Here is a 27,424-nt window from a genome sequence, read left to right on the forward strand (position 1 = left end):
ACTGTAAATAAGCAATTAGGAAATAACACTTACTACCCAGGAAAAAAAAAATTGTTACACTGTGTAATTAGTCATCTTTGTTGCGGTGAGCTAAAACCAGTTGGTAATACTGCCACCTACTGCAAGTACAGTACAAAACACAATTTGAGGGTTTTACAGTGACTATGAACTGATTCACTCAATGTACTACTTGTCATCTCAGTTTGTTGTCTGTGTATACAATGAACTTGTCACTCAGTAGTAATCCATGTGCTTCCCTTTTCATTTAGATATCCATTTAAAGATTTCCATCTGAAATCTTACCATCTGTACTCCAGTGGCTTGTCAAGGCAAGTTGTTGGAACAGCTGCTCGGGAAACCTTTGCAGAAGAAAAAAGTCAATTACATTTGTGAACAACTTCGTAGGCCTGCTGCTCTGTACAGCCCGCCATTTGCTTTACCCCAGGTAAAACATAGACTGAGATACCAACACTTACTGAATCAAGTGGCAAAATCGTTTTGCAGCGCAATGAAACCAAGATGAGCAGTTTATCCAATTCAGAAACACAATCCTATAGAATAAAAGAAGAGTGGCAATGAATACCACTGCTGTTACCTGGGACTATTTTCCTAAGCAAGGTGTGAAGTACCCCACGTTATTCTACTGTATGATACAAACCTCAAAACTAGGACTTACCTTTGATCTTTTGTGAATTTTCTTATCCTCCTTTGCATTTCATGTTGCTATGCTTATTGAATTGATAGGTAACCAAATCACATTATAGCATCTTATTGTCTGCTACACCATAAAGCAAAAATTCAACCTTTTTTGTACCAGTTGTCGCATTTAGGGAAATATTCAGCAAGTTTGTATTTGATCTTCTAGACAGGTAGAAACGTTATTTTTACATTTTTGTCATCCTCGCTGACAATAAAGAAACATCAAAATGTCAATAGGGTGCAAAAGTGACTTTTTATAGATGCGACTAAAACGTACTATGGCATCAGCAACAAAAAAAAAAAAAAAAAAAAACCCATAACAGCTGTCCATTTAAATGTATTTCACATTCATTTTGCATATCAGTGCATCTAACAGTCTTGATGTTTCAAACTTCTGTGAAAACCAGCTAAATGCATAAAACTTACAGTGCAATTATTTTTTGATATAATAATGTCTGCTGGTACTTACATAATTTTCAGTTTTACAAGGCACAGCTGGCAATTTTAAAATGCATTCCAACTTCTATCAAGAAAACGTGGATATGAATACATTGACATTTTCCCTGCTTATGTTGCTAGGTGACAGGAGTATTGTGGTTGTGAGGTATTTTCACTCAGTGTGTGGTCGGCTGCCTGTTTGGGTCAGTAAGAGGACAACAGCACACTTACTCTTGTGACCAGATCTGCACTACTGAGAACATCCAGGGATTTTTTTTTAATTCCATCAATGCTTTACACATCTACATTCTTGGAAATTATGAGGGAAATTACTCACAATATCAATGCACCATGCAGATGTCATCTACAGTACAATAGCAAGATCATCAGCATGTCATGGCTTATCACAAGAAATAGTGTACAAGAGAAGCATATGGCACAATTGCACCATCTTGTGGGTTTAAGTTCTTCTATAAAACTTTCTCAGCCGAAGATTGAATAATTTGAATATAATGCAATACTGTTATAAGACAACCCCCCCCACCCCCCCCCAAAAAAAAAAAAAAACTACCTATTAACATTCCAATTGTCTGCTTAATAAAGAGGAACAATCGTTTCCTGTTTATAATTTAACAATAATAAGTAATTGATCCTTATATAAAAAACATTTATACCAATAAGTAGAACAATGGCAGAGTATGTGTTGTATCATTTTGTTGAGAAAAGAAAACCACCAAAACATCCTGACTTTGAATTCTTTATTAAAACAATGTTTTTAAGCTTTAACAAACAAAAACAGATCCTGACATTAGGATACACATTCAGCTCAATATATCTTTAAAAGCATATAAAAAAACAACCATGAAACCAATTAGTTAAACCCCACGCATCACTATAATGCTATTCTTTTAAGAAGTGCTCAATTCCCTTACATTTTGCATTGTTGCAGCTTCACATCCTCAGATACATGTAAATGTTCAAAACTTTGCAAGTGGAAGCCAACTGAAAACACAAAAAGCACCAACACAATGTAAAAGCCCCAACCGGTAAACACTTAATGCTGCCAGGCTGCACTGAAAACAGTGGGCTTGTCAAAAGAATCAGGTATGAAAGCCTACATTTCTTTTTTCCCCCCACTTGCTGTAGTTTTGTGCAATGAACTAGTTTACTCCTTTGGAAATAAAAAGGTGGTAAATTACAATGCATCGCTTTTTTGGTGTCACATCATTTATTTGAACATCTAAGGCTGTGGATGAACTGCGAGCTATTAAGGCAGTGGTGCCACTCGATTTCCTCCGACAGCAGCATGCTTTGATTTCACGATGTGGCCCTTCCTCAGACAGCAGGAGATGGTGCATCAGGATCGGGATCGTTGCTGCCTGTTGGGGGGTGAATCGGGAGGATATCCAGCTCATCAACCTGTGGGGTGGGGTGCATCACCACCAGCTGGTCTTGGGGAATGTCCGCTGCAGCCGCCGCTAAATTAGTGATGGATTTGCTCTTCACACACTGGAAATCCACATGCCGACTCTTCCCTTCCTCCTTTTCCCAAGACATTCTGATGAAGGGTCTCTGGACATAATTATAAATCACCTCTGGGCGGCCACCTGGCCTCTTTTTCACTTTTTCTTTGTATGTGGGGTAGCCTGCATATGGAAAATAGATAGTTACATGAATTATTATTCATTTTCTTAAATTGCACATATATTAAACCTCCACTGTTATCTAGAAGGAATGCCAGTCCCAATAATACAAATTTTATACTTGCATAATAATTGTATATCTAAACATAAGCAGTGAGAAATATGTTTTAACCCCTAATAAATAAAATGCAGTAATGTAGAAGAAAGCAAGGTATAACTTAATAAATGTCTGACACAGAGCTAGCTCTGAACCCAAAGACTGAAAAGCTCAAGAAAATGGCAATACTGTTCACTCTCCCTCCCAAACAACTGCTCTCAGCTGCGTTAATGATTTCTGAATAGTAAATGTTCCCTTTGTTGCATAATTTTATACCGAAGTAAAAGTTGCAAACTTGCACTTGTGTGTAAATACAGCTCATCTTCTCCCATCCATGAGCATCGCACCTATCTCTGCAAACAAGCAGTGTATAACAGAAAACCCCAAGTGGCATCTCCTTATTAAAAATGTTCATCTGAACGAACCTAGTTACTAAGTCTGCATAAATCATTTGATTTTCTTGCACACTAAATTACTGAATGGATGAAAACCCTAGAATTACTTCCAGTGTGTGTCAGCAGTACCATATACTCCCATCTGCACCTGTAAACTATCCGACTATCTCAGTTATATTACTAATGTTACCTTCAATGCCTAATCGGATTTTCTTCAGGCCTCGTTCCTTCAGAACAGATTTGGCAACATCTCTATTTTCTATATATTTGAAGAACCGATATAACTTTGTGCTGTAAATTACTGGAAAAAAAAGAGAAATTATTTTGAACAAACATTTTATTTTCCTTTACTTAAGAAATTATGATATTTGCATGTTTACTGAAAGTTGGTAATGGTAAAAAATAAAAAAATAAATAAAAAATATGCACGCTTATTTTCTGAAAAGTACTTCTATCAACAAAAAAAAGCTTCAAGGCAGAATGCAAGAAAATGTATAAAAACTGCTTGATGTTATTTAAAATAGATTCAGTGCCATTTTTGAGGCAAGTATATCAATTCAGCACGTCTTACTCTGTGAATACTCTTCTCCCATCTGTGGAGGATATTCTTCATCCCAGTCGACTACGTCATCATCTGTCAGCACTACAATATGGCACTCTCTCTCCCCACTCTGGGCACTGGTTACCATCAGTGGCAGGATCATCTCCTCCAGATAAAACTCAAACTGCCTACGTGCTCCATCGTTGGAGAGCTCGTGCATTAGTGCGCCTACAATAAGAGATTAAGGTCAGCACCGGACAGCCTGTTTCTATGAAGAATAATAGAATAAGCTAGAAAAGTATTTACAGATTAAATTGTTTTTGCTAGTAATGTTGCCTATTTCATTATGTATATTAGACAATAGCTACAGTATGTTAAAACTGAAAATGTACTTTCAGTATCTATGCAAATTACTGAAAAATGTCCAAACACAATCTTTAGGAGTGTAAGTTCTACTCATAAAACTATAAAGCATGTATCTGAAAAGGACCAGAACTGCTTCGCACTACGCATTAGACAGAGCAGTTTTACTTTCAGTTTTCAGAAGAAGTGAAAATGGTTCCTTCCTACATCAATACAGTTAGTAAAGGCAGTCTGCTATTTAGACTCGACAGTGTTCTGATCTTCCTCATAATATCTTTTTTCTGAAGTGAATTCTAAAAGCCATACTTACTCAGGTCCCTGCATTTGATAGTACTATAGTCAAAGGAGATGCAGAGATAGTCACACGCCTCTCTCAGCTCTGGAATAGAGATTCCATCAGGGCAACGGATTATCCCAGATTTATAATAATCCTGCCATTTAACAAAGATAGAAAACAAACATGCAGCCATTACCGAAGCATTTCTCATAGTCCTTTACTTAAAAGCAAATGGCTGTCACACCAATTATTATTTTGCCCTTGAAGTGCAGGTATCTGTTTACAGTCTGAAAGAAATGGTTCAGCCAAGAAAGAATCCTGCAGAAGAATCCAGTTTAGCTGCAATGCAATGTATTTAACAAGTAAGAAATACATGCCTTCTCTGATACACTATCAAAAAGGACACTACCATATACTATCATGTACAGTACACACAATATAAACCCACTACTATACTGGACTATATGGCATCCAACTGTATCAGTAACTGCTCTACACTTTGCTGTATTCTACTATTGCTCTCAATTATAACTATTTTCTGTATCTTGTACCATATTCACATTTTTTGTACTTGCACTTATTTGAAATCATTCGTATCCATTTACTGTACTTACTATTTGCTCTTTATGGAGTTTACTGTTTACAGATATTTTTATTATAAGTTTAACTGCTCTTAGTTGAAATTGCTCTCAAACGTAATTACTGTGTGTTTTTTTTTTTATTCTCTCATTTAATTTTGCTCTTACCACTGACTTTTGTATTTTTATGTATTATATATATTTTAACTGTATTTCATAACTGCTCTTATCTGTAATGCAATATTTTGCAACAACTGTAAGTCACCCTGGATAGATCTCCAAGTACCATGTAGATGCAGATGCATGGATTACAGTCTAATGTTAGAGATTATAGGTCTTTACTGGCACTACAGTGGATACAAATGCAGCCAGGTGGATTGTTTGTTTTTTAAACTTTATTATTTATCTTCAAAAAATGGATTACTGGGAGTAGTGAACTGAATTACACAGGGTACTGTACTGCCCTGGGTATGTTCCGATATCTATTTCAATGTCAAATATATTGGACACTGAGCAGCAATAACATTGTTTGGTTTTTTTACCATCTGTAATCATGCTTACCAGAATAGCTCTAAACACAGTGGAGCCGATTCCCTCTGCCACCTCATACTCTCCCTTCTCATTAGGACGCGTGAAATTGTGTTCCCTGCCAGATCCAAACATTCTGCCAAAAAGTGAATACAAGATATTTTTTTTAATTATTAATAATGTTCACTACCATCAGATTATATATAGATGTGGTAGAGAAGATTGATGATGATAATATTATTAATTAAAAAATCTAATTCTTCTATATATATAAAAAACACTGCCATATACCCCTATATTATGATACACTACATACATTATACAATCTCAGTCCTTATCTCTAGATATATGCAGAAAGATACACTATGTGACAGACTAACAGTTTCTAGATTCAAGAAAAACTCAAAGAGTGTGACACAGGGAATTTAAAACCATGGCCTTCAGTGTTTCTCAAAATTTTAAACCAAAAGTAAAGCTTAATATTTTTAGTCCAATAAAAAAAAAAAAAAAAAAAAAAAAAAAAAAAAAAAAAAAGGATTTTCCGATACAAACCTCCCCAGCATAGTGTTAGGCTGTGCGGTGAAGATGGCAGGATCTACTACAAATCTAGTGTTATCCACAATAAGCGTTACTCGTTCCGAGGTTCTCATGTTCCTTGCGCCTTCCTTTGCATTTTCATAAACAAACACCATCTCCCCAACCCCGACAGTCTTACAGTTCCCCTCTGTGCTGGACAGACTGCTGTTTCTACTGCTGGTGACACCACTACCAGTGGAGCCGTTAGGAGAGGCTTTCTGAGGACGGGGACTGGTGGGCCGAGATGAAGAGTTGTGCTCCCTTTCTCGATCTGAAATACAGAATCAGTACGACAGGTCTGTGATGATAACTGAAGTCTGTAATATAACAATTTAACAATGTTGTTTGCTCCTTTTGCGATAATTATGCTGAGCTTGAACTACAGTACAAGTCTCAGCCATGAACATGTTTGTTTTTAGTTTGCACAGAAAGCATGCTGAAATAGGATTAATGGATTCATAAACTGCGCAATCAGTATTTCAAAGAATCTACATTTCTCATTTTCACATTTGGGTGGATACATAGTTGACAGTGACCTCAAAACCGTGTTTCAGTGTGCATTCACAACCAGACAGATGAAAACATGTGTTCGTTAACTGTGTTCATACGGTTTGAACACACTGATGTATATCTATCTATCTATCTATATATATATATATTATATATGTGTGTGTGTGTGTGTGTGTGTGTGTGTGTGTGTGTGTCTGTACACACACACACACATACACATACACACACACGGCTTGAAATGAATTTTTCCATGCACTATGGCTAGTGGATGGAAAAATCCACCTGCCACACAGACATTTTACCAACCAACATCGTTCCAGGGGGGTGACGACGACAAAAGAAAATGTAAAAGCAAGCAACATTTATGAGCAGTCTCAACAGGGTCTGAAACAATCTGCCTCATGAGTGAAGATTCTGAGATGTACTGGGCATCTGCCTTCTCCACAGTTTGCATGCACACAAACTGCACAGTCACCAGCCCTTTCTGGCAGAATCATACATATAGTAGCTCCTCTTCTATGGCAGTGCTATCGGTTGAACCATCTGAAATCACCAACAGGAACTTTGCACTTTTTCTCTTACAGCTTTTTAAAACTTCACCGGTTACACTTTCAGTGAAGTTAAAATACTCACAAGGTGATTGCATTTGTTCAGCAATTGATACCCATGCGTTCTCCTTTTTCACCTGATCTTTATAATCAGCTCTATCGACTGCATATACGCAGGGATAAACACTGAGCACATTCTTGACAAACAACTGGTCATCCATTTTGATGTTGTAATAACCATAGCACGACAAGGTCAAAGTTCAGTTGATTTGAGCTGTCAGCGACTGCAGTTTGAGTAGGGCAATTGCTGGTAGAAAGTATAAACTGCACGGCAACACAAAAGCGGTGATCGCCAGTCGGGCAATGTTAAGTGTACAAAAACGTAACCACCACTGTGGCATATAAGTATGTGAAATTTACCCGCCACAGACCAAATTAACCGATGTTTGGAGGGTGGGCGGGTGTTAATTTCGAACCCTGTATATATATTTTTCATGATCCTGTTCGTGCTGAATCAGATTATTTTCAACTATGATGCAGAACCTGTTTCCTCAGGATGATGGCGCTCACTGCCTCCCGATTCAGAAACACACTGGATAACCTTCACTGTAGCACAGAGGTGCCAAAGGACAGATTTTAGACCTGCAGACTATAAATTGTCGTGTTGACTATAAATTGTAGTTGTGCTTTTGTCCTACAGATTCAAATATACATTAACATTTTGAGACTAACAATGTCTAGGTCTAGACAACAGGGTAGCTTGTCCTATTATTACTGTTGATTCATAGTACCTACAGAAATGACAAATTACTGGTAATTGGTTAAAAAATAAATAGCTTTCAACATAGATAACCTATTTGCCATGAAAAACTATTTGGACTTCAGATACTGGTTTTTATTCAAAGCACCTACCACTGTAGTGTTGCCTAGTAGGGGAGGTGACGTTCCTTATGCACGGGGTCAACTGGCTCTCTCCTCTTTCGTGTGAAGAGTCCCGGGATCGGTCACTTGATCTCCGCCGATCTCTTGATCTGTCATATCCTCCGCTAGCGCCATGGAGACTCATCTTCGAGATATCAGATTCTAGCTTTGATGCACGGGATGGGCCACTGCAAATAGTAAAAGAGAAACTGAGTATAAAGCAACACACACACACACACACACACACACACACACACACAACAACAAGCCTAAAGCAAGTTTAACATACTACAGGAGTGTTACTAAAATATTACAAGCCTGTCTTCCTGTTCTGGATTCATGGAGGGGCGCTTTTGTTTTTGTTGTTTTGTAATACAGAGCAGCATACTTACAAAGCACTTTCAAAACTGATTCGTTGGTGGGTGGGACCAGCAAATCAGACGCTAGTTAACAAGCAGGAAAAGAACAGCAGCCCACTGCTTGTCTCTCAGAAATACTGTAAATAGCAATGCAGGGAGTTCGGTGCATTTTCGTTGATAAATTCAAATAATGTTATTAACTATGCACGCTACAAAAATGTAATTATTAAATCACTTATACAGTACTTATAATCGATGAATGGAATCGATTTTCGATTTAATCATAGCAGCTCTAGCAGGAGTGATCTTCAATTGCTAGTCCCACTACCTACTGCACCAGAGTGTTTAAGAATTTTGTTAAAATTCATACAAAATCCATTAAGATAAAATTTGTCCAGATCTGTAGTTAAAACCATGCAGTACTGCCGTACTGCATTCAACATTTTTTGTGTCAATGACAGAGCTACAATTGAGTTTTAAACCATTACATTTATTAGCCAGTCCTGAAAGCACAGTGGTTCATTACAGAATAAGAGACACTGCAGTTTTTCTTTAATGAACAACCCAATCTTTAACAGAAGCAAGTTAAGTGATTCAATCTGAAAGGGTAAATTAGAATTCTGTTATAGGGAATATGCTGGTACTGCAGAACTAGCTTGAGCTGTAAAACACTTTCACTTATATTGCACTCTTATATTTCACTCATTTCTGGTTAGGTACGCTTTTTTACAATTTAATGCATCTTTTGGTTAAGAAGGAAAATCAGAGAAATGCAAGGTATGTAATGCAGTGCACGGTCATAGATACCATGAAGGTGCAAATGAGGGTGCTTATCGAAAGAATGAATGTAACACATTACTTGACTTTTACAACATAACTGACTTGAATAGAATGTACTTCACAGGTACTATGTGTATATGATAGTGGATATGATCAGATAAACAACACAAATGTATCAGTTAAACATAGAACAATGACTGACTAAGATTATGTTTATTTTAATTAGTAGGTTCCAAGAATTACTGAAGTGTAAATGGTTTTGATCCCAGATTTAAATGTTTAACGTTTTTTTTTTTTTTTTAAAGAGTGATGTTGTTGTTTTTTATAATGTGAAATGATTGCTGTCTGCTTCTGGTCATCTTACCAGGACACTCTTGTAAACGAGGCCTTGGTCCAATGTGTACTCCAAATGCCAAAATTACAGTACACCCTTTTGCACAAGAAAGCCTACTGAACAGATAGGAAAGGAAGGTGTAAACACTTCCAACAAATCATCCTTATGAATTGTCAGACAGGATGCAATCCCTCTATGAAGCCAGGGGTAATTATGGCACTTTTTACCTCCTATTGGGTTAGCATCTTCCACCTCTCAGTGGGAGAAAACAAGCCGCCTACATGCAATTCTACTCTGCTGTGATAGAAAACTACAATTCTAGAACAAGTTGTTTTTGCTTCCAAGCCCCAGATTGGCAAGTTCGGTAACCTGAAAATGAAGCTTACTATTCTTTACACAGTTGGAAAATAAAATTATATATTTTTATAGACACTAAATTACTGGCTGACCCTGGGGGGCAATTCACTTTGCCTGTTATAAAACTGGGTAAAGTAGTTCCAAATAATTAGATAGGCTAGCTCTGCTAAGCTGTGATCATTATTTTATCATGTCTTTGTGTTACGATAACATTGTAACATACAGGTGAATTGTACCTACAAAGCAAATACCCTTACACACACACACAATGCCCATAGAGAGTCTACACCCCCTTTAAAATGTTCACCTTTTGTTGCCTTATAGCCCAGAATTAAAATGCATAAATTTTTTTATTTTCTTCATTTATCTACATATCTTACCCCACAACTTCCAAGTGAAAACAATATTCCAGAAATTGGTAGAAAATTAATTAAAAATAAAAATTGAAATAGCTTGGTTGGATAAGTGTCCACCCCCCTTGTAATAGCAATCCTAAATTAGCTCAGGTGTAACTAATCGCCTTCAAAATCATACACCAAGTGGTCTCCAGCTGTCTTGAATTGTAGTGATTCACATGATTTCAGGATAAATACAGCAGTTCCTGTAGATTCCCTCTTCTGGGTAGTGCATTTCAAAGCAAAGGCTCAACCATGAGCACCAAAGTGCTTTCAAAAGAACTCCAGGACAAAGTTGTTGAAAGGCACAGATCAGGGGATGGGTTTAAAAAAAAAAATATCAAAGGCCTTGATTATCCCTTGGAGCACAGTCATGATGATTATTAAGAAGTGGGAGGTGTATGGCACCACCAATACCATGCCTAGATTAGACCGTCCCTCCAAACTGGATGACCGAGCAAGAAGGAGATTGATCAGAGAGGATACCAAGAGGCCTATGGCAACTTTGCAAGAGCTACAGGCTTTTTATCACCAAGTGACAATATCCCAAGTACTCCACAAATCTGGCCTCTATGGTAGGGTGGCAAAAAGGAAGCCATTACTCAAGAAAGCCCACCTTGAATCCTGTTTGAAGTATGCAAAAAACACAAAGGAAATTCTGTAGCCTTGTGGCAAAAAAAGTTTTGTGGTCTGACGAAACTAAAAAGGAACTTTTTGGCCTAAATGCAAGGCGTTATGTTTGGTGCAAACCCAACACAGCGCATCACCCAAAGAACACCATCCCTACTGTGAAGCATGGTGGTGGCAGCATCATGTTATGGGGATGTTTCTCGTCGCCAAGGACTGGGGCACTTGTTAGGATAGAAGGGAAAATGAATGGAGCAAAAAGAGCAGTCCTTGAGGAAAACCTGCAAGAAAGCTGAAACTGGGACGGAAGTTCACCTTTCAGCATGACAACGACCCAAAGCACACAGCCAAAGCTACACTGGTTGATAAGGAACAAAAAGGTAAATGTCCTTGAGTGGTCCAGTCAGAGCCCTGAATCCAAGTGAAAATTTGTGGCATGACTTGAAGATTGCTGTCCATCAACGCTCCCCAAGAATCTTGACAGAGCTATAACAGTTTTGCAAAGAAGAATGGTCAAATATTGCCAAATCTAGGTGTGCAAAGTTGGTAGAGACCTATTCCAACAGACTCACAGCTGTAATTGCTGCCAAATGTGCTTCCAACTTTCAGTTTTGTATTTTTAGTATATAACTTTTTTCCCTTTAACAGTGTAGAGTATGCTTTGTAGATAAATGAAAAAAAAAATAAAATCCTCATTTAAATGCATGAAAAACTCTGAGGCACTGACAAAACAAAATGTGAAAAAAGTTCAAGGGGGTGTAGACTTTCTATAGGCACTGTGATATATATATATATATATATATATATATATATATATATATAATAATATTATATATATATATATAATATATATATATTACAAATTGCAATTAAACTACATCTTTAATATATATATATATATAAAAGATGTAGTTTAATTGCAATTTGTAATACAGATATTCACATCTGATCAGAACTGCATGCCCATGCACCTTCAATAATCCTCCGTGAGCAATCTACCCATTTCATGAGCTAAAGGTTTACCTGAATAAGTACAGCTATCATTTACCCTTGCTAGGACAATTAGTGTTAAACATACCGTATTTCTTCAAATTTAAGACATCCTCAAATTATGGGGGGCGTGCCCGGGGAGCCTACGCCTGTTTAAGAACGCAGCAGCGCCAGTTCGAGACTCCCGCACAACAGCCATAGCTACACAAGCGGGCGTTGATCGAAAGCTTGCTTTGTTTACATCAAGGAGGAGAGTGTCTGCTCCGCAGCATAACTACTACGGAACCCGTCAAATGCCAGTCAGTCACATTGCTGTTTGTGTACTTGGGCGGGCACATCTTTAGAAAGCTATTTTAATACACGCATCACTATACTGTACTCTAATTTAAGACGCAGGATGTTTTTTAAAAGGAAAAATTGGTTTAAATTTGAAGGAATAAGGCAACTTAACCTCTTACGCCCCCCTGTTTCGCGGGCGGAACATTGGTAATGCAGTTACACATTATACTTCAAAAATCAGGTGTAATAGTATTACAAAAGCAAAACAGCAAATAAAATTGACTCATTACCAAAAACGTCCCTCAAACAGCGAAGAAATTTTTAGAATTCGCCATTTCACCGCTGAGATATTCCCTTTTTGCAATGTATCTAGTATCTCATGGTTCAAAAACCACTCCGATCGACTAGCTGTGCGTTTCGCTGCTCTGGCCTTACACATATCTGTTGATGGTGAAATCTCCCTGATCACGTTATAGGGGAGGTCACATGCTGTCCATTCATATCTTGACTTTGTTTGTAGCCTAATCCATTGAAGAGTAAGAGTAATCGATGTGCGTACGTAAACAAGACACATATTTGCAAACGAGAGCGTAGTGTTCCGCGCATAGGATCAAAGTTTCTTACTGTTTTCTGATCATTTTTCAATTTGTAAAATTTATAAAATTGAACGAAATGGCGAGCAGTGTTCCAAAGCATCCCAAAAGAAGAAGATTCAGTCTTTTTGAAGTTTTGGAGGAGATGGATAATAGTAGAAGTGACGGCAAAAATGAACTTTCTGGGTTGGAGAGCGCTGATTCAGCGTCTGTGAAGCAGCATTTGAAGATGGATTGGAGCCTCTTCAGGATTTGTAAGTATAATGGATCCACACTACATTTATTATTATTATTATTATTATTATTATTATTATTATTATTATTATTATTATTATTATTATTATTATACACATTTAGCAGATGCCTTTATCCAATAATCAACATACGTTCACCTGTCAGCAGTGCTTGAATGAGTGTAACCACTTTATTTTGGAAAAAAAAAATCTAATTATTTTGCTTCTTGACATTTACATACAAACATTTAAAAACAAAAATACAGTCAGGTACTGAAAATTCAGAGCTACAAAAAAAAAAAAAAAAAATCATTCTCCTGCACAAACACAGTTATGTGAGAGCAATGTGCCTGACAGTTGTGGCATATGAACTAAGAGTATTTGTCATGCATATTCATCAGGGTTACATTTCGGGCACTGCAAAGCTCTCCAAAAATGCTACCTTTTGAATGAAATATTGGACAAATAAGTAAAAAAGAGGATTACAAAATCTAATTCATGTGGCAATGTATAGCATGTGAGGTGCCAGAAGGTAATCTCCCTTTTAGAACTTGCTCAAGAAACTAGTGTATGACTGGCCATAAAGATTTACACAATATTCAATTTTGGAGAGGTCTGGGGACCCTAGGGCCTAGCTTTGTAAAAACGCATGTAGAATTTGATCCCTTTATTCAATCAGTTTCAAATGTTTATCCAGTGTAGTAGACATATTGGGGAAGCACTGGAAAAAAAACAGGCTCTTTTCATGTGCTACAAGGTGAAAAAATGACGATAGAATATAAACAAATGAAATACATTGCTTGTTTTTTATTTTTATTTTTCCTGGATATCTCCTTCCAGTGTGGTACTGAGTAAAACTTATATCAAATCTGTTTTGGTCCTAATGGCCAGGGGTTTACCTTGGATTCAAGCCCTGAACCATGCCTGTGCTGTCTATACTTTAGAAGATAATGTGATTTATTTAAGGTCATAGCCCTCCAGGCGGAAATTGCCTACGGGAGGCTGGGGGTTTAACAGGTTAAATACTGATATACAGCATTTAATGCTTTTCTAAAGAACTAAACTCAACAGAAATTAAATAGATAGCTCATTGTTACACATGCTGTTACATAAACATTACTACAGATGTTTACTTTTTATATTGTTAGGCATTTAATATATATTTTCTCCATTAAATAAAAATTCAAATAGGTAAACAGTATCTGCCCATCTGCCTAAGTGACCCTAACTGTCCATTCCTCTATGCCTAAAATATAGGGCATAGTGTTCCTAATACATTTTAAAAGCTGTCACATTTTATTTATTTATATATATATATATATATATATATATATATATATATATATATATATATATATATATATATATATATATATATATATATATATATATATATATTATTATTCTGTTTGAATCAAGCAATTTTAAACAGAGGTAAAACCAGAACTGACTGCTCTTTGTAATAAAATAAATCAAACAATTACTACAAAAGATTACTCACACCCTTATGACATCTATGACTGTATACTTACATGATCACAAATGTTACATACAGCATACATATATATATATATATATATATATATATATATATATAATATATAATATATATATATATATATATATATATATTATATATTACTTTAGATTACAAATTGTATTAAACATTTCCTGAAGCACAAGCAATTCCATTGTTAGAATACGTACCCGGCTGCCTTGCACTGCAGGTTGAAGACAAAGCAACATGAAATGAACTTAGGGATGAAAGCACAAAAGACGTGCACTACTCTGAACAAAGCAGCTTTAGAAGCTGTCTTAGCATCCTTGGGCATTACTTTCAAAGTTCATATCTGAGATACTCCCATTATCGTCCTGGCATATTCCTCAGGTTTAAACACCCCAAAGCACTCTGCAGCATTGCTAGAGCAGGCTAGAGAGCTATTTAATAGAATAATCCTCCAAGAAGAAAAAAAAGTCATTCAGCTCAGGCAGCAGGAGGCTCGTAGTATAAAGACAAATCATTTTAATCACAGGCATGGAGTCAGACGTGCGGAGTGCAGTGCTGCTGACGTCTTTTTGACCCCTCAGCCTCCTGTGAGCAGCAATCATTCTTGCAATTACTATATCACCAAACAGCAGCCGCAGCTGGGTGAGGGAAGAAGCACCAGCTTTAGAAAGAGAAAAAGAGAAAGCCTTTTCTGGAGGTCTGCCAGGGCCCATCTGTGCAGCCATTCTTTTGGCTGTGAGTTTGCAGAAGCCTCTATCAAATCGTAATGAAATATTAAAGATGGCCGCCCACTCCTCCACCCCTGCAGAAAATCAAGGGGGATTAAAATAGAACTCCTGCCACTTAAAAATCAGGACTGGCCCAGAGGAGGTTGAAAATTAAATGACTTTCAGCACAGATTATCTGGGAGTACACAGTTTATGCAGGTTTTGTCATTTTTTCAAATGGTGTCCTCTGGCAATATAATTACCTTGGACATCTTTAAAACTGCAGAAGGATTATTATTATTTTTTAATGTAACAAAAATTGTAAAACCCTTTATTATTTCTACACGAAGCAAAAAAAATAATAATACATCAATGACAAGAGATAGGAATATGAATTGCTCAGAATGTCTGTAACACTGGTAATCCTGAAGGAAACTTGAAAACACAAAACAATCCTATCATACAGCCTGGATTAAATGCAACAGACGTGATCTGTACATAAACACATGTATCAGTGACATAAATCCCCTGCTACTACTGTACATACTAAACTAGAGATATCAGTATTATGACACAGACTTACATCCTACCATGTGCACAGGTAAAAATATAAAACAGACATGCAGGCAGGCAGCAGACAGTATGCCCCAACATTTTAAAACACTTTCAATATGTTGCACTAATAATGTCCTCAGAAAGTTTAATCAAGTTAGAGTAGACAAGCTGTTCTCTAGAAATAAAACAAATGACATACAGACACAGAGAAAAAGACCATGAACCCAGATTATGAAACTATAAATAACTGATCTAATAAGCAAGTTTATTTACAAATGTACAAGAAGTTCTCTACTGTAGACATATGAAGAATTACTACCAGCGTTCCCTCTAAGCTTTTTAAATACTGAGAAACTTGCTGTTTTGAATGTGAAAAGGTCAATTACCTGTGAGAAAAACGGCCACACGTTACCCCATTTAATATATCTATCTATCTATCTAAAAATACAATTTTGAAAACTATTCCAACACAAGTACCTCAACAATTTGGTTTAAGACATTTATCGTGGCTCTGCCTCTGGTTCTGAATCATCCTTTGATTTTATATATATAAAATAAATACAGCATTTTTATGGTTTTACCTTTATGAAGTCTGTCTGAGATCTTATCATAAATGCAGCCCTGTCAGTAGACTGCATGCTTAACTGGTGGCCTGTATATAATTGCTTTATACTACTGTATTACTGTATACTACAGCGTCTGCACTGCGTTCAGTTGTAACCATCAATAGGTCTACTGATTTGCCATTCTTGCGAATAGCAAATTCAATTTTTTCATCCACTTTTTATCAATGTATTAATAATTAAACATGGCATTTGAATATAAATATAATGTTGATAGTTAAAATAAAGTAAATTAATAAATATTGCCACAGTTGCTTATTGTTTATTTTTATTAAAGCCAGGAGGTTTTTTTAATAAGACTCTTGTTGCCGTTACAGTTAGTAAAGCACCTGAAAATACTTCAAACCTGTCATAATGTTTACAGACATCACTGTCTCACTGCTGGCATTAAAATAAGATGGGAAACCTAAGAATTATATTACAAAAGCATTTGACTAAATTAATATTTTGATTACATTTTTACCAGTTTCAAAACGCTTGAGATGATATTTCTGAAATAAGCATTTTTTAAAATGGAAATAAAAAACAAAAACTGTCGAAGTATGAGTATTGTGATTTTTATTTATGTTTACCAGAGTATTTATACTTTTAAATAATGCAGAAAGATTGTGCTTCACTTATTCGTCAATCGTCAATCGGTCTGTTAATCGTCGCCAGCTATTAGTCTGGTCGACGCAGACCACAGCGGAGTACCCAAGCCTTTCGGTCTCGTGCCAGGCACATCCAATTCCGTCCCATTTCTTGTCGGAGCTGGTCTCTCCACTGAGTGGCTGGACGACCGAGCGGTCTTTTGATGTCGAGTGGCAGCCATTCAGTCACGGCCAGTGTCCATCGGCCGTTGGTCCTCTTTGCCAGGTGGCCGGCCCAGCACTTCTTCGACTTGTCGGCCAACTCGACCGCGTCCTTGACCTTGGTCATCTGCCGCATCTGCTCGTTGCTGATCCGGTCCGTCCGCTTGACGCCAACCATCCGGCGCTCGATCGCCCGTTCGGTGACGGCCAGTTTCAGCCGGTCGGCCACAGTCAGTGACCATGTGTCTGCGCCGTAAAGCATCGCTGGCAGCACGGTGCTGTTGAACAATTCGGCGCGCCGGGTCATGTTGTTGCCCATGTTGTTGACCATCTCGGCGATGGAGGCGTAGCTGATCCAGGCGGCCTTCCGTCTGCACGCTTGCTCGCGGCTGTTCTTGTGCTCCATCGTCAGTTCTTGGCCCAGATAGATGTAGCTGTCGACCTGTTCGATTTGGTTCTGGCCGATGTGAATGGTGTTGTCGGCGACCTGTGCGTTTTGCATCCACTTGGTCTTGGCCATGCTGATCTTGAGGCCGACTGTGGCACCGGCCTGGTTGAGTTCAGTCAGTCGCTGCTGCATGTCAGCCACCGAGCTGCCGATCAGCATGATATCGTCGGCAAAGCGCAGGTGGTTGAGCCATCGGCCGTTGATCTTGATGCCGGTGTTGTCCCAGTTGAGCTGGCGGAATACGTGCTCCAGGCAGGCGGTGAAAAGCTTGGGCGATATCGGGTCACCCTGCTTGACCCACGGCCGACTGTGATGCGCAGTGGTCGGTCGAATAGGTTGATGTCGGTGGTGCAGCCACTGTTCAATTCCTGCAAGAGGGCTATATACTCGTTACCGATGCCCTGTTGTTGGAGGGCGAGTAGCACAGCGTTCATCTCGGCTGTGTCAAAGGCCTTTTCGTAGTCGACGAAGGCGAACACCAAGGGGGTCTTGTACTCGCGGCTCTTTTCCAGCAGTTGATTCAGCACATGGATGTGGTCCATGGTGCTGTAGCCGGCCCTGAAGCCGGCTTGTTCGGGTGGCTGTTGTTCGTCTAACTGCTTGGCCAGTCGGTTGAGCAGCACCTTGGTGAAGATCTTGTAAGTGGTGCACAGGAGCCAGATGGGCCGGTAGTTGCTGAGCTGCTCGCGGTCGCCCTTCTTATACAGCAGCACTGTCCTGGCCGTCTTCCACTGGTCCGGGATCTTTCTTTGCGCAAAGTAGCGACTGAAACGGCTGGCCAAGGCTGCCCATAGCGTCTGTCCGCCCTCCTTGAACAGCTCGATCTTGATGCCGTCCAGCCTGGGCGCTCGGTCCTTCTCGGTCTTCTCGATCGCGTATTGGACCTCGCTGATAAGCACCGGCGGAATGGCTGGCAGTGTGTCGTGTTGCAGGTCGGGCGGGTCGACTGGGACTTTGCTAGCGAAGAGGTCGCAGTAGAAGCGGCTGCATTCGGCCTCGATGCCCGATCGGGATCTGGTCGTCCGCCCGTCGGCTGTCTTCAATGCCGGAATCTGGCCGCGTTTCTGCTGCATCAGCCGTCTGCACTTCTTCAGGCTCTTTCGCTCTTCGGCGGCTGCTAGCAGGCGCTTGTTCTTGTACTGCTCCAGGTCGGTTTTGAGCCGCTTCACTTATTAGTACTCAATTATATGATGAGTTCAAAACTGTAAAGCTCATGAGCAGCACTAACCAGCACTCTACAGCCGCAGAATTGCCAGAGTGCACTAAGCAGGCCTAAATGCAAATAATATAGGGGATAGAAGCAGAAAGTCAAATTTAAAAGCAAATCATTTTTGAATATCGTAAAATTACACTGAGTTTAGCAAAAGCCTAAGACGGGTAGAACAGTACATTGGTTTGATATCTTTCTATCTATACTTGGTGCTCTAGAAATGTAATTAATTTACAATAAAAGTATACTAATTTAGTATTAAAATAGGTCAAAATAACATTCTAAGTACACTATTTGTATAGTATTTTTAACAAGGGTTCTTAACATCAAAACTAAGCTACTACAATTTAAATAACCAAAGTTGCCATGTATGTGGCTATTTTTTTTCGCTTTGGCGCATACTGCAAATATATCACTTATTTAATTATATACCTTCAGACTCAAACTGTTTGGGGAGGCTCTATATTTCTAAGCTTTCATCACCTTAGCCTTGACTATCTTCACTTTCTGCCTCTAGACCTACTTTCTTTCCCCCTATAGAGTTTTCGACCCCTCCTGTGATGCCTCCTAGGCTTGGCGAATCCTCACTGATTATATCTAGTACTATGTCTATATAAATGCCATTAACGGGTTTTGGACCTCCTTTGGTATTTCCTATTTGAGTAATCCTTCTTTGCTCTAGAGAACAAGTCTTTCCATTTGTGCTTGATTTCTTCAATAGATCTCACCTGTGCTCCCATTGCGTTGACCGATGTTTGGATAGCCAACCATTTATCCTTCTTCTGGACTAAATATTACTGTTGTGTAAGCTCAGAATTAATCATTTCCTTGTTCTCTTTATAGAGACAGCAGCGTGCGGATTTCGTGATCTGTAATTAATTTTTTTTCTTGACATTTTTGCTTGTACAATGCGGAGGCAAACACGTGAAACTATGGCAATTTCCCTTCTCTGCTGCGCCTCAGTCTCAATGCGGTCGTTACTGTGCCAGGGATGATTTTGCTTTGGTGCAATTGGCGTGAAATTCAATTTGAAGCCGGGCTTAAGATGGAAGTTATAACGACGGTGTAAGCAGTTGCGACAGCATAATTTACTCCCGCTCGGTGCACTCCGCCCCTGCTTCGCCCACTCTGTACTAGTAGATTCGTTGGCACCCGAGCAAGCTCTGCTCAAATGTGATGAGCATTTTCACAGAGGGAAATCAGAGAATCAGCTGCAAAACAACCACAAATACGCTTATGTTAATGCTTCGCAAGAATGTTCTCAAAATGATAGGGTTACCTCAAGATGTTGCAGTCTCGATTAAGGTTGATATTTATGATAATAACTTGCGAAAATTAGTAAATTGAGTGCAAGGTCGTTGCTAGTTATTGCGACTAATGTGTGCATTACAACCTTAGAGGGAATAGTGATTACTACTAAGTGAGACATAAGTACAGAACACACAGGCAGAAATTTAAGGAGGTAAGAAACTACAAACATGAATCAAATCTTTTGGCTATTGTTAAAAGTTTAGGCATCCAAAAATTATGTAACAACTAAATCTCCAAGTGCCTTAAAGGCTTCTTACAATTGCATACGTACACGTCCTTATGTCATAATTCTAGAATTTCTGGCAAATTTGTGGGTCAAAGCCCAACATTAGTTTGATTTATTCAAATAGTTGTTTGGTTATATTGGTTTCTCTTTGGTATATAGATATGCAATTCAATACACAGCATTAAAATATGTTCAGTTCTTTTAGTTAGAGGGCATCACAAACATCATGCTGCAAACTCAGCATTAGGTTTACATTTAAAGTATTTTCTTTCTGAAAATGCTTCACTACAAAACCCAGCCAATTTTTAATGATCTATTTCCTACGTTATCTAAAACACATCTACCTCACTTTTCTAGCAGCTCAGGCATCAATAATACTAATTAGATGAGAATAAATCCTCTGATGAGTGTGGGAGTGCAAATTATCTTGCAGGGGGGGAGGGAAGAATAGATTTTCAACAAAGTAGACACGTTCAACTAAAAGTGTAATTGGATATATATCTCTACATGGCCTGAAGACTATTTTAGTAGTGTTGAAATCTAGTTAAAGGACTACACAAACACCACAGCGTGTTTATAGTCCTCTGTATAATCCAATATATATCTACAGTATGCACGTGTAAGAATCTAAGTGCAAGACAAAGATATACGGACAGACTTTATAAATGTTTTTATTCAGGCCAAAGTGGTGTGGTTTCAAACACTCAATCATTTATCGGTCTTTTTTCCCCATCCAACTCAGTAAAATTACATTTAAATTGCTTTTAGCCATAGCTGTATGTTAAAGGAACTGAGTACGTCTAAATTATTTGCAAATTTTTCTGTACTTACTGTATATCTAATGATTGCTATTACCCTTGTTCTTAACAAGGCTCTATTTGATCAAATATATCAAGTGAAATGTACTTAAAGCTGGCAGGTGGACAAACATTATACAACATTCTGTACAGCAAGCATGATTTTGCCTATTACAGTCATATTAATAAAAAAATATTACGTAGAAGCAAAAACTAATAAAAACTCTCCTGTTGCTTCAAAAACATCTTGCCTCTAAAAATCCCCAGACAACTACACTTACCACACTAGTCCGATAATGTAACTGAATTAGTTCAAACAAACACAATCTCTTACTTTTCAAAATCAGAGTGCAGCTCTACCAGCAATGCCTGGCAGACACATGCCAAATAAGCAGTAACCTTTTACACTGGGCTAAAACACAGGGTTTTTATCAAGGCTTATTGTATGCAAACAGGAGCAGAGTTAAGTAAAACACCTTGAACCAACTCCAATAATCTGCTCACAAGACCAGTTTGACCCCAAGAAAGGTCAAGAAGACATAAAGAACAAAAGAGACAGACCACTGCATAAGAACCATTAAAAAACAGGTAACCTGGCTGAAGACAAAGTGACTGCATTAGGGGCCCCCAACAGGGACCATAACTGCAGCTTGTGAAAAACTGCCAGAACGAGCTGCAGAAAGTTGGCGGGGGGCTACTGCAAGCTAAGGGCAAGTAGAAAGCAGCTACAAAGCCAATACAAACAGTTGCAGAGCAGGTAATGGGAGGCAGCACTAAACTGAAGTGGGAAGTCAATTTTTCCATTGAGTTTTGCTTTGAAAAATTCCTCTTTTGGGCTCCCGAGTGGCGCATCCGGTAAAGACACTCCTCGTGGAGTGCAAGATGCACCCTATAGCCTGGAGGACGCCAGTTCAAGTGTCCTTCGCTTACCGCGCACCAGCGACCCCTGTAGACTGGCCGGACGCCTGCGGGCTTGCCTGTAAACTGCCCAGAGCTGCGTTGTCCTCCGACACTGTAACTTTGGGACGGCTGCATGGCGGGCTTGCAGAGCGAAAGAAGCGGTCGGCTGACGGAACACGTTTCAGAGTACAGCGTGTGTTCGTCTTAGCCGCTCCCAAGTCAGCGCAGGGGTGGTAGCGGTGAGCTGAGCCTAAAATACAACTGGCTATTTCAAAACGGGGGGTAAAAATCAACTGCCGACTACTACATTAGATGCATTTACAAAGAAAAACGACGCATGGAGGGAGCTTGCAGTCATCTGCTGTCACACAGAGCATTACAGTTATGCGATGCTTCTCACTTTCAGTTGTGATTACTCGCACATGTTTTTCTCCCTTTTTTGAACTGCTGTATTGCTTGGCAACTAGAAAAATACTGGGGTCTGATTAGAACTGAGCCTAATAACAAAATGTAAACAGGAAGGCTTGAGCGGAGCTGAGCCCATCAGGAGGTTTTGATTGGCTGGGGGGCTTGCCTGGAGAACCTACACCTGCTTAACGCAGTAGCACCAGTTCGAGGCCACTGTACCATGGTCACAGCTACACAGATGGGCGTTGAGCGAAAGCTTGCTTTGTTTGCATCGAAGAGGAGAGTGTCCACTCCACAGGATAACTATTATGGAACCCATCACCTGCCAGTCAGTGACATTGCTGTTTGTGTACTTGGGCAACCACATCTTTTGATGGCAACTTTAATATATGCATCACTATACTGTACTCGAACTTGGGACAAAGGCCATTTTTTTAGAAGAAAAAATTGGTGAAAAAAGTGTGTTTTAAATTCAAAGGAATATGGTAATACACAGCTGCAGGTAAAGCAACAAGAATATCTGGTAGAGAAAGACAATGTAGACCAACCTTTTAAAGAATCTATCATCCACACACCACCGTATTACCAGACTATATCCAGCAACTGAATTATGTAGTGCATCTTTTTTTTTAAATGACATGGATGAAACTAGTCAAATGCCTAGAGTGCCCTACTAGACATTTCAGCTCTTCATGAACTTAGACATATTTTACACTTGATTATACAATTAATGATGCAGAACATTACAGCACTCACTTGTTTTTGAATTTCAATTCAATGCATTCTTTGAGTGGCGTGTAAATAAAAGCAAGCCATCAAACAGTAGCCGAGAAATCCAACCTTGTATTGAGAATGACAACAAATTGATACCTTTCACCTTTCAAGCTTAAATTAACAGCATCCACTTCTGCACACTTTGTCCCAGCCAATAGATAATATTACAGTGTGTCAGCTACTAACAACCTTTACCCAGTGCGCCCTGAAAGATACCTCTGGAGATGGATTCTGAGTAGAACAGAGAATATGGTATTACATGTTTGTGTTACAATCATGTTCTAGTAGCAAGGTTCCATAATTTCTGATCCACTTCCTTGTATTAATTAGCATTAATTATTGAGCTCAGGCTGAAGGCTATTACAGCTATGAACATTGGAGGGAGATCTTTTCAGTTGTTTATTAAAGGATAGGTAATCATTGCTATCATGTATTAATCTGTAAAAAAAAATATAACAGCAGCAGCTTTCTGGCTGGCAAATATTTCTACCTTGATGGGATTTTAGGAGTACATATGGGAGCTATGGGGACCAAAACAGCCATAAAGCCTATTTTCTGCATTCTATACAAAGAGATTAAAGTTCACTGAAATTAAATGTTCCATTGTGAAAATACACCACTGTACCTACAGACTAACAGTGTCTGCTTACAGTATTGACAGACGCATTAGAACAGTCAGGAGTCAGATTTATTTTACTTTTCGGTCAACTGGTTTCTCCAGTTACATCCTAGTTACAGACACATATTTTTGAGTTCCTAACTTACCTTGAATGCTTGTAGAGTTTGCGTGGTCTGCTGTGTGTTTTCCAATCCCAATTCTCTGGATCACTGGAGTTGCTGTCATAAGTATGTGGCCGTCCTGCCATCACACAGCGTTCCGCACAATGAATCCTCCTATCACTCAGTACTCATAACCTAAGGGAAAAAAAAAAGGTTTACATATCAATAATGACATTTAATCATTAAAATAATCACTAAGATTTAGGGATAGTATGTATAAGGCAACAGCAAAGCATGTTTTCCAGTATGGCACATTATCATCATTTCAGAGACCATTCCTCAACATTAGTAGACTGTGCTGTACTGAACACATAAACACCTGCCATACAAGCACCTACTATCTGTTTTCAGCTCAGCTGTATTGCACATCATGACTGAAACTATAACAGTGACTCATTCCCCTTATGACTGTGATAACTGAGTTACATTATAGTTTAGTGTTAATCTTTAAACAAACAAAACAGTGATTTTTTTTTTTTTTTTAAAGAAAATGTTTAGTTGATAATCAGCAACACAGCTGTCATAAAATGCCACAAGATTGTACGTTTTTTTGGACCCAGATATGTAGGCTTACGCACTGTACACATATATCCATACCTAACTTAGCAATTCTGTATCTAATTTAGAATAAGGTCCCTGGCGTCCCGTATTTTCAAATTAAAACACCGACGAGAGTATCTCAAGGGAGTCAAAGCAAACATAGGCCACAGCCATTCTCAACTGACATCTTTTATCACATTTGATCATTTGCTCGCAGTGTTATTTCCTCTAAAATATTAACTAAAGTGATTAAAAGGTAGTAATTATAACATTTAATAAGAATAATATTGTTAGATTTACTCGACGTGCTCGCTCAAGCAGACAACACTTTTTTTGGTGCACGTGATGTAAACATCATCAGACGGGTTAAAAAGCTAAAACTTTCAGAATGTTAATAGTTATTTTTTTATTCGTTGTTGTGTTCGTTTTTTGTAGTGATGATTCCGAAATTGGTTTGTAATTTATGTGATACCGATATCGAACTGTACATATGATATATAGGTATATATATATATATATATATATATATATATATATATATATATATATTATAATGAAGTACAGTATGGTTATTATTCATACGAACAGTGTCACTACACAACAAGTACGACTGTATTCTTTACAGCAGCTCTCTTGTAAACAACATTACACAGCATGATCTTACCAGTTCCGGCTTAGAGTACATAAGGCGTACCATGAATCGACACGCTAGGGAGTTGTTTAACGATACAACCCTGATTTATAAATACACCCTAACATCTGCAATTCCCCTCTGGTCTCCTTTCTCAGTGACAACCCCTAACTACCTCAGGCCCAACGCTCCAACTGTTGCGAGAATTGATGGGAAATATCGCGACACTTGCTACTCTGTTACCATAGATACCACGCAAATGCGACTGATATTCACCATAAACAAGGGATCCGAAAAACAAATGTTCTCAGATCTAAACGTATCTGAGGCGTAAAGCATACAGGCTTCACTAGTGTACATCTACTTCACAGATTAACTGAACAGAGGGAGAAACACACACTGTTTCTTCAAAAGCTTAAGCTTTGAGCAATTGATTAATTTGGTCTTATATAGTGAATTAAAAACACCACTACAAGGGCGTGCGATTTGGATTCTGACCTTTCAAGGTCATGAAACAAGAAAATGAGATATTTTGGCAGCAGTGAATTAACCAAAATTCACATGTTCAAACACTGTACCACTGCAGACCAATATTGTATTGTTATTTAAACGATTTGCAAATACACGTGAAGTCGTAGTCCTCTTGTTTTAAGTTTAAGTTATATAAACCTGGGTAAGAATGTTTTAATTATGCTTAGCACTAACGTATTTTAATTTTAAGTATATTTCATACAAATCAAATTACATGAATGGAAAGGCAAATACAATTTGTGAGATGGATGCCAGGTAAATAGAAAGTGCGCGTTTCGGTTTTTTAGTGCCCTCTTGTGGTAAAAAAATAAAGAACTGCAGTTATTTAAAGTTTTGTAATATCCATGTTCTCAAATGTGCCACATCGACAATCTGCTATCATTTTTTTTTTTTTAAAGTCTAATAGTTTCAATAATGTACGCTTTACTTCGTTTTTTGCTATTTTTGTTGTTATATATATATATATATATATATATATATATATATATATATATATATATATATATATATATGCTCCTATTGCTTATCACCCCCAACGAACCCTGGGGGTTGTTTGGGATGTGGGAAACGTCGCTAATTAATTTATTAAACTGTCTACAGATTTAGCATCACGCTCTTTTTTTTTAAAAAAAAATTTCAAATATATGTTTATATAGTATACCTTAATAATTATTTACGGAATCGTATACAAAGATAAAGAATTTGTCTTGAACAAGGTGTGCAGTCCTTGCGTCAGTGAACTTGAAATCAATTATATATATACTATATATATATAATATATATATAATATATATATATATATATAGATATATTATATATATATCGTATTCTTTTTACAAAAACCAAAAAATTTAATCATTAAAATTTTTTGTTTGCATTTTTTAAAAAAATTTTCTTTCTTAAGAATACGGAAGTTTGTATGTTAGGTCAATATATTAAGAATCAAGATTAAGAACTTGTTACAACATGTGTGGAACTCAGTCAGTGAACTTGAAATTAATTCTGTTAATATTATATATATATATATATATATATATATATATATATATATATATATATATATATATATATAAATGTGTGTGTGTGATTATTTAAGAGGTGAGGGTTTATAAACGTTCTCTGATCATTTAGAATGACGGCAAAAAGCCTACTTTACCGTATTAGTTCAAATGTACATAATTGGTGAGCATTTAAGTTCCAAATACTGTACTGTACAGAGCAATAACATAATAGCAATAGCAGTTAGAATATAAGGTAATACTTTTTTTTTTTTTTATCTGTGTGCAATTATTGTCTAAATGATCATCAAAACAACGTAGTTTGCACTTTTCTTACTATACCAGAATATATTGTACAGTATATGTGTACAGTACTGTTACAAACTAGGGTGTGGGTGTTCTATATGGTTCCTATGGACTTTGTCTAGAACCTTTGTTAACATTCTATGAGCCTTGAGGCTACCGAAGAACAGAACGTTCTGTATCATGGGTTCTAAGCATTAGATCCAATAGAACCATATTTAGAGGTTCAATGTTCGAGCCTTTAGAACGCTTATAACCCTCTATTGTTGAAAATAAAAAAAAAAAATCTTAAAAACAAGGATTCCAAAGAAGAATCAAAACAC

At 37.9% G+C, this 27,424-nt stretch overlaps 1 protein-coding gene across 2 annotated transcripts; it reads right to left on the reverse strand.

The window, feature by feature from the left end:
• Positions 1-1,881: 1,881 nt before the first annotated feature.
• LOC121294811 (BTB/POZ domain-containing protein 10-like) lies at positions 1,882-25,465 on the reverse strand. 2 transcript variants are annotated; one of them, XM_041218911.1, is made up of 9 exons: positions 25,303-25,465; positions 24,084-24,233; positions 8,106-8,302; positions 6,112-6,406; positions 5,593-5,695; positions 4,487-4,607; positions 3,844-4,041; positions 3,463-3,573; positions 1,882-2,783 (listed from the first exon to the last, which is right to left on the reverse strand). In XM_041218911.1, the coding sequence occupies exons 2-9, from the start codon at positions 24,182-24,184 to the stop codon at positions 2,473-2,475; spliced, it is 1,437 nt and encodes a 478-aa protein (XP_041074845.1). In that variant the 5' UTR covers positions 24,185-24,233; positions 25,303-25,465; the 3' UTR covers positions 1,882-2,472. The 2 variants fall into 2 exon arrangements, with proteins under 2 accessions (XP_041074845.1, XP_041074844.1); XM_041218910.1 differs by lacking the exons at positions 24,084-24,233; positions 25,303-25,465 and adding an exon at positions 14,769-14,957.
• Between the last annotated feature and the right edge of the window lie 1,959 nt (positions 25,466-27,424).

The sequence above is a fragment of the Polyodon spathula genome, chromosome 19 (assembly GCF_017654505.1).
Source record: "Polyodon spathula isolate WHYD16114869_AA chromosome 19, ASM1765450v1, whole genome shotgun sequence".
Lineage (NCBI taxonomy): Eukaryota > Metazoa > Chordata > Actinopteri > Acipenseriformes > Polyodontidae > Polyodon > Polyodon spathula.